This window comes from Strix uralensis, chromosome 29 (genome assembly GCF_047716275.1).
Source record: "Strix uralensis isolate ZFMK-TIS-50842 chromosome 29, bStrUra1, whole genome shotgun sequence".
Taxonomy (NCBI): Eukaryota; Metazoa; Chordata; class Aves; order Strigiformes; family Strigidae; genus Strix; species Strix uralensis.
The window spans coordinates 3,370,817-3,384,157 of NC_134000.1; the positions used below are offsets into that span (position 1 = coordinate 3,370,817).

At 41.4% G+C, this 13,341-nt stretch overlaps 1 protein-coding gene across 1 annotated transcript in view; it reads right to left on the reverse strand.

The window, feature by feature from the left end:
• HSD17B12 (hydroxysteroid 17-beta dehydrogenase 12) overlaps positions 1-13,341 on the reverse strand; it is an 84,213-nt gene that overhangs the window by 31,417 nt on the left and 39,455 nt on the right. Inside the window, exon 4 of the mRNA XM_074852517.1 lies at positions 1,627-1,737. Coding sequence (XP_074708618.1) covers positions 1,627-1,737 — 111 coding nt within the window. The remainder of the gene's footprint in view (positions 1-1,626; positions 1,738-13,341) is intronic.

Below are 13,341 nucleotides of genomic sequence, written 5' to 3' on the forward strand. Positions count from 1 at the left end.
GGTTCTGTCTGAGGAATGTGCTTGTTTTCCTGTAATAAGCTTACACAAAATTTGAGACATGTTCACTGCTTTAGTGCCCACTTGGAGCAAGACTAAAGAGTCAGATTTTCATGATTTTGTGCATCACCATAACCTTATCACAGCCTAAGAAATAATAAAAGACCCTCCCCGTGTGGATATGTACCTCCCACAGTAAAAGGTTTGCTTGTGTTTTCAGACATTTAAGTGATACACTGTCCTGCAGCAATTGCTACGTGACAGGCAGCTTGCAAGCCTTACGTTCCCTGAGTTGATTTTGACAGGACAGATGAGAACAGACGTTAATTTTAATCTTCAAAGTTTCTTTGGAACTTATTTCCTTCAGAAACAAGAAACAAGGCATCCAGGGCTTTGTCACAACTACTCTTTACACAAAACGTTGTTGGCAGTTGCAGTTACTCCAATGGATTTGAATTTTTATAGCAATTAAATATTGGATGGCATGAGTTGTATGTGCTTGAATCTGCCAGAAGTATTAGGGAACAGTTGGGGCTTTATCCTTTAATGTTAGTTTTTAATTGAGTTTTTATATACACTATCTTCTTGGGCATTATTTGCAGAGATCGTACAACAAGATTCATCAGCAAAGTTCGTACAGTGAATACACATATCATCATGTGTATAACAAATTTATTTTGAAACATGTTTTTTAAAAAAACAGTTCTAGCTCCAATTACTGCAATTCAGGTTAGCAAAATGAATTTGGTAGTGACAAATACTTTATCGGATGACATATACCAGTAGATGTCCGAGCCACGGGACTTTATAAAATTTCATGCCTATGTTTAACCATCAGAGGTTCTTATCCCCGTATTGACTAACCGTAGAAATACAGGATATGCACGGGTGTGTGTGCTTCAAAGGGAAGAACCAGAAAACTGATAAGCAACTGCCTTTACCCCACTGTTCAGAAAAGACCCAGGTAAACTCCTGTTATGTTTAAACTCTTCTTAGCTTGTGCTAAACACCTTGAAATCCCCTCAGTTCTACATTTGACAAAGTAACTGCATGGATCACCTTGTCTTTTCAAGGACTACCACACCACCTACACACTCCTGCAGTATCACAGACCACACTTGGGCATATTGTGTTGTTCAGCAAAAGAACCACAGCTTACCAACATCACCAGAACACACTTAAAACTTTTGAAGGGGAGCCAGTTACTCGATGCTATATTGTAATGATTAAATTTCAACAGCTCTATAATTAAAAGTTAATGGTTCTCCCATGGGGCTCTACTGCTAAGCTGAGTCCTAAGGATCTGGAGCTTGCTTAGTTTCTAAGATGGCATTAGGTCAAGTGCACGCAGTCGTAAGCTATAGAGCTTTTAGCAATCTTGGAATAACGCATCGAAAACATTCAATAAGCATCACAGTTCCTAGAACGTAGGCACACGTGCAAGTACCATCTCGTGTGGCGTATGAATGGGAAGCTAAAAAACGTACCGAGCATGCAGCAACACAGCTTTAGTCAGGCAAATATTAACTTTTGTGAATTGGTTTCGATAAACTTCAATATGGGAAAAAGTTAGTAGGCATGTCAGGACGAAACACCACTATGAAAGATTTAGAAAGATCAGATACAAACCTAGAACACCGATCTCCAGGCCTTCCAATCCCGCTTTGATTCTACTGTAAATATCTTCTCTCTCTCCAAAGTCTGCCACAATGACTTTTGTTTCTACTTTGTACTTATCGTCTAGAAAAAAAAAAGTTTTTAAAAGTTTAAGGTTGAAATCATTGAATTACCATTCAGGTATTAAGAACATACCAGTTATTATGGTTTTACAAAACACTGTTTAGGTAGCTAATGTTACAAATTAACATTTTCATCTCTGCAATAGGAATCCTTGAATTTTAACATAACCTGCACAAGAAGTTTGTGACATCAAGCTACTTCTGGCGAGAACAAATTCTCAAGTGATTCAGCACATTTTGTTTGTAAGGGACAACAAACATGGCAAAGAAACAAATTATACAGGTTTGTACAGAATCAAAAAAAAAAAAAAATGCAGAAATTGGAAAAAGCACGTACAAAACAGTGTTCAAGTGCAACTTGACCAGAATGCTTTCTTCCAACTTAAGCCAAATGGTAGACGAGTGGCTTCAGATCAAGCAAAACAATTGTTTATTGTCCTCCGTTTCCATTCTTACTTCTGGTGCCATAAAACTTTCTGAATATTTAGCATTTTGAACATAAATCAAAAAGGGAACAGGTGGGTGAACAAAAAGAGCAGAACTTCAAGTTTAATCGTTCCAAAACCATTCTGATATGCTGTCATCTCCATCCTTAACAGAACAGGGAAAAAACACATAGCCAACTGCATTTTGAAATGGAAGAAAGCAAGTATTAAAAATACTTCATGTAAAAAGCAATTCTGCTTCCATCAAGCTAAATTAATTACGCTGAATTAAAATCAGTACAATGTCCTCTCAGACTTCAAGAGAGCAGAACAGCAGCTTAACATCGCAGCATCTCTGTGTTTTGCTCCACCTGACTCCCACCCTCGTTCCTCAAGGCACCTGTATACAGCTTGAGAAGGATTTTGCAGCACTTTGCCCCCAGAGCCATTCATAAAAGCAGTGCCATGTTAAAGGAAAAGAATCATTCACAAAAAGATTAGAAGCAGCCAGATTCCCATGATGCTCCTGCCCATTCAAGGGGAAGCCGCGACTCCCATGATCCTGCTGTCCATTCATGCAGAATCATGAATCTACTGAACTCGCTGGTTTGCTGGCTGCCTCCCCTCCCCCCCCCAGTATCCCTAATGGCAGATGAAATTATTTCTCCTCCTTTTCCCCTCTCCCCACCCTCAGCCTCTTCATCTCCCCTGAACAGCTGCATTGTTTAAAAATCCCCTGAGAGATGTTGCTATGTCAAATGACGACGTAAATAGCATTAAGCCCCTACTGCAGCAGCAGTCTTGTGATCGCATCAGAAGAAAATCAAGTTCAACGTTGGGGGGGGGGGGTAGAAACACGTCTATTTTTGAACACAGCTGTTCTAATATCTAGCATACACATTTGAGTTCTTACAGGACACTGAATTAAAGGCAGCGTTAGAACATCTAATACGTGCAAGTGGACTGGGCAAGCAAAGCCCAAGTCGCACACTTCTCCACACGTGCCATTTTTAACTGTTTTCTGGCATCTGCAGCTGTCTTCCCTGCCACTCAGATGCCTCACGAAATGCGAGTTGTTTAAAGGACCCAAACACCATCCTCACAGATTTGCTCAGTTGGTACTGGCCCTTTTATACTAAACACTCTTCCTTAGGATTGTTACCCATCATCTATCATTAGGATTGTTACCGATCTCTGAAATCACTACAGGGATACTGAAAGGACAAGGTAAGAAAAAAAATAAAAATCTGAAGATCTAATACTATAAACAGCTTATTGCTGCTATAGCTGAACAGCAATAACAGCTATAAATTTGATCTAGCACATTCCAATCAAACCTGTTGTTATCTCGAACCCTTCGACCCCCACGACGGGGCTGACAAGGACTGTTGTGGTTTAACCCCAGCCAGCAACTAAGCCCCAAACAGCCGCTCGCTCACTCCCCCGCAGTGGGATCGGGGAGAGAATCAGAAAAGTGAGAATACTCGTGGGTTGAGATAAAGACAGTTTAGTAGGTAAAGCAAAAGCTGCACACGCAAGCAAAGCAAACCAAGGAATTCATTCACCACTTCCCATGGGCAGGCAGGTGCTCAGCCACCCACAGGACAGCAGGGCTCCATCACACATAATGGTGACTCGGGAAGACAAACGTCATCACTCTGAACGTCCCCCTCTTCCTCCTTCTTCCCCAGCTCTATACGCTGAGCATGACACCATATGGTCTGGGACATCCCTTGGGTCAGTTGGGGTCAGTCCTGGCTGTGTCCCCTCCCAGCTCCTTGTGCACCCCCAGCTTGCTCACTGGTGAGGTGGGCTGAGGAGCAGGAAAGGCCTTGGCTCAGTGATAACAAAACCACCAGCCTTCAGGTATCCTGTACCTCCCGTGTACCCCGTGCTCTGTCCCAGAACCCGCGATAGGTGGGATGATCCACTACATCAGAGAAAAGACTAGTAGATACACCTGACAAAATGGTTCCATGTCAAATGACAATGCAAATAGCATTAAGTCACTCTGTAAGTTTGTCCTAGAGTCAGACCACGAGGTGCAGAGGAGAACAGATGTGCTCTGCTCTGTATGAACAATGGAAAAGGGAATTTCCTTGATCTTGAGAAGGATTAAGATGTTCCTGAATAGATGGGCTAGAAGAGAGAGTAGTGCACATCCTTGTTTTATCTGCCAGAAAGACCCAAGAGGTGGTGTAATAGAGAAAGAAGCAGGCAGGCTATGTCCTAATCCAGGATATCTAGCAGTGGCTGGGCTATTGCTGTCCAAGAAGAGAAAACCTGAAATTCCTTCATGGAGCTTTGAGCTTGAAGACCGTGAGGTACTTGGGAGCCACAGGGAGCGGAAGAAGGGTATCAAGCCAGTTTTTGTAGTCAGCAGCTAGAGGATCTGAAAGAGCTGATATTATCTGCCAGCGTGTCCAGCATTCCTGATGATATATTGAAAAGTGAATCTGATGTTTCGTCTTTGGAACTGGTACTTCAAATGCTTCTTAGCAGGGAGACTGGATATTACACCACCACGTTGTCAACAGTTGTGCAGCAGTCAGTCATCACCTACACATAAGGTCTCAAAGATGGGAAAGGAAGTTCAGCAGACCTCCTTCACACTTCTCAACTTTGACACACCTGTGTTTTAATCATCTCATTTATTAAAAAACTCAGGTGAGATCAGTATTGACCCTACAAATAGCTTCTAACCTTAGGAAACGTATCCAGTGTCTTGCTACGCAAAGAAAACACTGATCTAAATGATCTGGCAAACCAGGGCACACATTTGCTACTAAAAAGATTCACGTGCAAAATAACACCACATTACCTAGAACACCAGAAAAAAGGATTACACTGAAATTAGAAAAGGGGGATGGCAGGGGGGAAGTTAGAAACTGCAGTGAGCTACATCCTAAATAAAGACTAATAAAGGATTGGAAAGTGGCTAGGAGATAAGCATCTTCAATTTTTTTTTCTTTTTTGAAGCTTGCAAATAATTCAAAGCAGTAGGCCCTCTAAACTGAAATCTTGGCTGACAGGCTAAGAAAATGCTAAGAAAGTGAAGTTTTCAGACACAGATAAAATGGGCTTGAAAGAAGGATCCCCTGGAGGAGTAACCCTGTGTACTCAGGTGCGAAGGAAGCAAACGGACTCCAGCCTGGTGGTCAGGAGAAGCCACTCAGTTTACCTGACAGAAGCGGTGTCAGTGTTAAAGGGGTCTGTGGTACAAAGTCTTGCTGGGAAACAGGAAAACTAGAAGATCACCATCCTTAATAAAATAACATCAGTACTTGCACCACCTGTTCCAAGGCGGTCAGCTACAGCAGCTTGAATTTGCACCAAATATGTTGAAACAAATCCAGTCAATTTTGCAACAGAGAGCTTCAGGATACGAGGCCCATATCACAAGCAAGTACAGGGAACAGTTATTTCAAGCTCAGGGAAAGTACATTAAAAACATCTTTCTAGAACTGAAGCATCTCATCACTTTACCTTCAAAGTCTCATATAAATATTGGCATCACAGTGATGTGGTATAAAGCATCTGCTTGCAAAACCATAGAAGAAGTCTCACTTGGTCTTTAGCTTCAGAATGGCCAGAGATGCAAGCGAAGCAGTAGAAAAATAACTCTCCATTCTTCATCATATAGGAAAGGAAAAATTTGTTTAAGTAAGGAGATTCAGCTACATCCACAAATAAAGATGTCATCTTCCCAGTATCACTGCAGCAGCAAAACTCACCCTAATCCAGTACCCAGTCTCCAGAAAGAGTTTGTAACCTTTCAGTAAAGGGTAAGAAGCCCAGAGATGAAAGCAAAACATGCAAACCTCCTGCTTTTTAGTACTGTAGCTACACAGGGCAGAAATGAAGAATTTAAGACTACAGAGTGGCTGCAGATAGCTCTACAAGTCTTTGGGTTTCTTTAAGGCACAGTCATCCATTTTGGGAAGGACGTATTCAATCTGGTACTTTCAGAGTTCACAGAAGTAGCACACCAAGTGTCATGTATGGATGGAATCTCTTTACCAGAAGGACCAATAACTTTCAGACTGGTGACAGCAGATCATTATTACACACTGATACTATTCACCATATAGAAGCATGTTAAAATCAACTGGGTATAACAAGAGCTAGCTTTTTCTGATCATTTTGTAGGGACTTAAGAATGCAAGGAACGAGCTTTGCCTTCCAGCAGAAGAGAGACCAGCTGTTAATTACAGCTTTAAGTTACTCAGTGAAGTCCAAGATATTGAGAAAGACAGGTAAAATGAGGTACAAACCTCCTCCTATCAGTCACAGTGAAATACAGAATTACCACGAAAGCATATGGATACTTATGAGCAAAAAGAACAGAAACCCTGGAGAACCTGCAATATTCTTCAGGAATCAGATCCCAGTAACACAGGTAACAGATGGAGAAAAGGCAATCTAGAGCAAAACCTCTGGACTCTTTTGCCACATGCATTTTATTTATGTTTCAATTACCAGGTCCATAGACAAACTGAATACCTAAAGGGCTAGCCTTTCTGAAGGGCTGTGTCAGTCCTTGTCCCAGATGATGGATCACGCTTCTCATTTCTGTCAGTGAGGAAACAAGAGAAACCAGGGCCTGGAGAGCAGCACAGGAGGAGAGGGAGGGTTAGTGCTGCACCCTCATCCAGAGGGATGCTGCACGGCACAGACCCCCTGCCAGGGAACACCAGCGTTCAGATATGCAGCGACAGATACAGCAGGATTTTTATTACGATATGTAAATTATAGACATTTCTATAAAACTCTGAAGCAGAGTACTGGTAATCTAAGGAATAACAAAAGTTGAAGTTGTAGCTAAAAGAAAGCTCTGTTTGCACAAGAAGTCCCAGGCAGGGATGCTATACTGTAGCAGTTTCCGCACAGCACAATGAGATGCCTGCCTACAATTGAACACAACTTGCTACGTTTCAACAGATTTTTTCAAAAGCACGTGTGTATGCTTTTAAAGCACTACTGAATAGGTTCAGATTCCTTTCATTCAACGACACATGCAACAGTGCCAGGGAACCCCTTACATACTGCACTAGTTGCATGTGTAATTTCATAGATACAGCCTCCTTAAAAACAGGGAATATTTTAAAAATCTAATCACATAGATGTACAGAGTGGGTAAAAAAAAAAATGCCAGACCTTATTTCAAATGTTACAATTCTCTTAAACATTCTCTTAAATGTACACACAATTAAGTTTCAATATACACAAGTCAATTCCTCACTTCTCGGCTTTCAAAGGTGACAGAGCAGCAGATGGATCTCTCAGCCAGTCCACAAACCCTTGAGCCACAGGGGGCATTTAAGTTTTTAATGTGTATAAGCAGTACTGTTACTACAAAACATCGGAAGAAAACACGCTTTATTAATACTTGCCTGCATTTGCTCCTCTCTGACTCCCATTATGTCAAAATATATTACAGCTTCTAAGATACACTTATCAAGTCAGAAAAACATTCTCAGCACACACAGGATCAATCAATAAGCCCATTCACCCAAATATTATGCTCAACGTTGTAAGCTTTCCTAAATCAAGCTTGTCCTAATTACAACGCTAACTAAAAACACAAAATCAAGCAGCCTGTAAGAACAGCTGCAGAGGCTGACAGCCAGGGGGGCTGCACAGTCTAGCGTCGCACTGTTTCCAAATGTCGACGTTATTCCAGGCAGGAGGACGAGCCCGGCTCTGACCTGGCCACGCACACCCCCTCGCTCCAGCACGCCGCAACGGGGCTCGGCCTTGGAGACCCCGACAGACATCACACGTGCGACCGTCCTCGTGCAGGTCCGGGGCCCTGCTTACAGAGGATAGCATCGTTTTGCCCTTGTGTGGTTTTCCTCATCACTACCTCAAAATATCCACAAAGAGTCCGTTAGGACGCAATCCCCAGCTGTTTGCGAGATAAGTGCACCGTGAGGTGTGGGACGGTTAGTGTTGTGTGATGGGCAGCATCTCCAATTCCTGTTCCTGCTCTCCTCTTTCCCCAGTGCTATTTTCAACTCCCTCCAAGGCTTTTTTTTGATATTCATTGGTGGTACTGGTTTTTACACAGCATGAAGAAAGCTATTTTTAATTTACTAACTCATTTTAGGAAGGGCATATGGACTATTTCCAATACTTCCTGTAACATTTAGTCTCCCTTAATATTATTGCCTGTGACAAAGTGTACACTTGATATGTATATACACGTAAACATGAATTTTTCATCACTTTTTACAAATAAAAGTCTAGATTCTCCAGCCTCATAATTATTAAAACAGTAATGATTTAAAAACCACACACTTTTTTTTTTTTTAGATTTAAGTTCAACAGAGTGAATTCCAGAATGACCAGAACTACTTAGAAAGAAGAATTTAAGAGTCACTTACTGCGACTCAAAGGTATCATAGTATGGATTTAAAAAAAAATGTGCCTTTACTCTCAAGTCATTTTCAAGACATTGAAGTCAGTGACTTTATGTGAATTAAAACAAAAAGTGAAACAAGGTTCTAGGCTAATTCAGCATTATTTTTTATGTCCCTGACAGTTTCATCTGCATTCAGCATCCACACAGAAGTGTAGTCAAAAGACAGACACTTAAAAACACAGTTTTCAGGGTTCTCCAAAGTGTCACTTGTAAGGGAAAATACATTGTTATTAGTGCACATCTAATGCACAAAGTAATATAGTACTGGAAGTGTTGCACGTGCTGAAGGAGTTACACAGCAAGTGTACTTGTACCCATTAGTTACGCCATTTAAAAATTTGTTTATTTTTCATATTCATAGATTTTTTCTAATTTGTTGTTAAAAACAGATCCAGTGAGTTTTCTTTCTCCGTGAAGAGCTACTAACTAGAATTATTTTTTATAATTATTTTTATAATTATTTTCTTCACAACATACTCCTGAAAAAAACTTAAAAGCGATTATCACCATTTCCTCAGCAAAGAAGTCTATCGGGGATTTTTACAGCTTTGACAGATAAAAAGGGCTTGGTGTAATGGAACTCAACCTGCTAAAAAAGTGACAAGAGACTAAAATATACACTCACAGAACGAAGTTATAGAAGGAGGACAGCACTGTTTGCATCATCCAGCCCTCTCCTTGTGCCAGAGAGAGACTGCTCCCTGTAGAGTCTCTTAAAAGGCCTAATTTTAAGTCTCTCAGCAATAAAGCTTTCACCAATTGCCTTAAACCAGATTTGTAAAACAGACTTTCACTCAGTGAAAACAATCCTATACTCATTTTTCATGTAATATTCAGTTTATTTTACACTGAAAGTGATAAGCAATACATTGCAGCTTTTGTGTTAACAGAAGGTGTTTAATGGCCCTGAGACCAGCACAAGGGCTCCTGGCTTTGGCATCCACAAAAGCTGATGTTACAAAGAAGTTGTTAGCGCAGAGAGGCAGTAAGTCTCTGTGTGTTAAAGAAAATGCGACCTATTCCCCCACCCAACCACTGCCAGGCAGAGGAAGCAATGACCCTGAACGTTTGCAGGGACGACCAATTCCTGGGTCTTCTGTCCAGGTTGCCAAAGTACTAAGTCATCTGATCCAATTACCCAGCGTGTAAAACATTAAGACTCAAGACCCCATTAGGTCCCAGAGTTGTCCTGAACCTACAGTCACAATCTACAGAGTATCTGAGGTGTGGAAGAGGCTACTTCTGCTATATTCAGAAAAGGAAAGCCAAAGCACCTCATTCACGTTTTAATGACCTTTACACATTTCTTCTCCTGGACTTTATGGGTTTACAGACTATCAACACAAACCCAACAAATACTGCATAGAAGCACTCTGGCAGCGAGGTTCGCAGCAAGCATGCTTCCAATTGTTCTTTCTGGAAGAGGCTAATTCAGTCTTGCCAGGTGTGAAAAAGCACCCTCTGCTAGAACTTGCCAGATTACTTGCTGCTATGTGTAACCCATGACACCAACTGCTAAACTTTCTTAAACTGGTTTTCATCCTTAAAAGCAACTATGACAATGTGGTCTGTTACTCTGTGTGCTGACAGCTGATATGTAAACAAAGTCCTTTTACAAGCATGTCACTAGTCACCTACAGAACGTCCTACTGGTGGCTCGTCCTACCTTGCTGCTCCTTCAAAGGTCTCCTAAAGGGTGAAGTAGCCCTAGGACTGCATCCTGTAGCTTCCAGGACATCTGTCAAGTGTTTCTCTCTAAGCATTCTGCTCAGTTTCTTCAAATTAATCCAGGAAAAATTTGACTGAGAAAATGCAAAAGAAGATGACAAAAAAGAGGGACTAAGGGTGGGGGGGAACCCCAAACCACAGAAGCAGAATGCTTCTTAAAGAAAAAAGAGAAAAAAACATTTGAAAATAAGCTCCCTTTGCAATAGCTCTACGGCTTTTACATGTTCTGTTGATTGTGTTCGGGGTTCATCTACTTCATTTACTGACAAAGTAATAAAAATTAATTTGGCTTGAATCCTCTGTCAGCTCTCTACAGTGTCTGACAACTGCCCCTTTAGTAAGTGGCTGACATAATTCAAGGCAAAACCACAGGAACTTTCTTCGCTTCATCCGAGGGAAACCTTCTCCAGAAATGAAAACTGAGAGCTCATTTTGAATCACAGATCCTTATGCTACAACTTTATGTGAAAGGTGACTTCAGCGCATCAAAACAAGTCCAAAATAGTTGAAGCCGTTTTGTCAAGTCCAAGAAATATATGGGGATTTCAAGTATGTCAAGCTGAACCTGGCTCAGATGATGGAAGGCTGCAAACACATTAATTTACCTTGAAATAGATCACAAAAGGTCACAATAACTGCTGGATTCAGTTAAGTCTTCAGGTTAAACTCAGGAAAGTGAACCTTGTCATTTCTGTGCAACGAAGTAAGAAGATGATGTCCCCTATCTCACCGACTTTGTCTGCATTTCAGCCTCCTCTATTAAATGCAAATATTCTCACCTGCCAACTCCAAGATGCGAGGAGGATTTACCAGCGCGTGTGAGGCAGGAAATGCAAATAACAGGGCAGAGATTAAGGGGCAAAGTGCTTCAAGGTAAGTGTGGCTGAGCATCTGCAGGGGACAGATCTGGCCATTTGTAGCAGCAGGTCACAGTAACAGCTGGGGCATGAGCACAGTGGTCAGCATCAGTCCTGCTTCGGAACGCTCCCCGCTATCTTGCTACCACGGAAGCAGAAGAAAGCTGTAAAACCCACCTGCTTAGGAAATGGAGAAGGAACATTTCTGGTTTGGGCACCACATCCCATTCCTTTCTTGTACTGACAAATCACGCCAGAGTAGTGAGAACACGATAGATCCCAAGTCTAAACACGAAAGCTATCAGTTTATGATGTACCTGAAATCTTACGGTTAGAGAGCAGCTCAAGAGGAAACTACCACGGCCAAGCAACATCAGGACCACCACACGCTGAGCTCAGGAAACTTATTGGAAGCAATCAGTCAGCTACACAGATTATAATCGCAAAAACCTGTACTTTCTTAAAGAAAGACATGTAACAATCAAAGTTTTGGACACTGGTTCTTAAACAGGATTAAAGGCTTAAAAGACAATGTACGGCAGTTAAACAACCGCTTGTGAGAATGCGTTGGAAAAAAATTTCAGTCCAAACAATTTCTTAGGAGCTAATATTATCACCTGGGTGTATGTAACACTAGCAACCACCACCTTCAAAGCAGCAAATTGGAATTTACTTTAAAAAAAAAGTTTTGAATTATATAGTAACAGATAACAAACTCAAAATCTCCCATGTTGCATTTATATGCACTTACTACATGTAAGTAGATACTTACACTTGCAAGTAGGAACACTACTTAGCTACAACTGGGGTTTTTCTGGCTCCCACCACTCATGCACAACTCCACCACCTGCCCTGTAAAGCCATCAGCTAATAATGTACAATACCAAATTCTTCTTCTGACAATTTCCCTACAGACAAGCTCTCTTTAAAGTGTTTTCCCTGCTTGACTGCTTTTCACTACAATCTTCATATTGCAGCCCTTAGGTGATGAGTTTTTACAGCAAAGTTCTTCTCAAGTCTCCTCAGAACACACCTATTGGCAGCAGTGCAATAACTGAAGCTTTTCTGCTTGCAAATCCAGGCCTCTTGAACCACCTGCTGGCACAGAGCACCCGAGATGTCTGGGACCGTGCTCATGACTAAATACAGCAAATCAGGGAACAGTCTCATTAAATGGCGTTTAAATAACTGTCTCCATTCACAGAGAAGTTTTCTTTCTGCTCCTCCCTGAACTTTTAAAAGTGTTTAATGATGAAATACAACAGACACCCTAGTAGTCAGTGTCTGTGCATGAAAACTTTATTAACAGATCACATACGTGTCCATAAAACCTCTATAACTCCATGCAAAGGTGGTCTGTGACCACTGAAGAGAAAATTCAGCATTTCTTCAGTCTGTGACCTAAGAGCTATTCCTTAGGGAACACAAAGCAAAATTTCCCTTTTGTGGCAAATCCTACAACACTGAAGTATTCTGAAAAAAAAAAAATCAGCTTTACAACATGCTTGAAGACACATTGGAAAGTGTTCTGAAGTCTTTAACTACTTGTAATTAATCTGCTAATTTTCATTGCTCAAACTGCGACACAAGTTCAGAACGTCTGGCCTTCCTGTAACACCAGGACAGGCAGTTTAAGGCGCACACACACACACAGACGTATCAGATCTAGGTCACCTGGCGTTTAACATTCCGAAAGACCTATCAGTACTTCCCTTATGACGGTGGTTATGCAACTTGCATTTTGTCCATAGCTATCACTCAGTGTAAGTGGATCCTAAGAGCACAAGAAAGGATTCTTCTGAAATAGAAGGAACACACCTGATCCTCAAAAGCCCTCTGGGCTCTGAGTCCATGAGCTGGACTCTGATCAGTGAAAATGAGGAAGGAACAGAAAACATGCCTGGCTCACACAGTTCAAAGAACTGGAATTAGTTAAACACCTATTCTTCCTTAAAGTGATTAAGGGTCATTAGTCAACAGGAGCAAGCTCGCGTCAATTTGAGGAACAACTGTGGGACCACCCTAAAGAAGTTTAAAGCTACCTTAGGAGCCTGCAAGGGAAACACCCAAGTAGTTACAGCCTCAGCTCTAAAAAAGAGTCACCCACGTTGTATATGACATCATCTGAACAGACTGCAGAGACCACATGAGCCTGAATACAAGAAAATTCT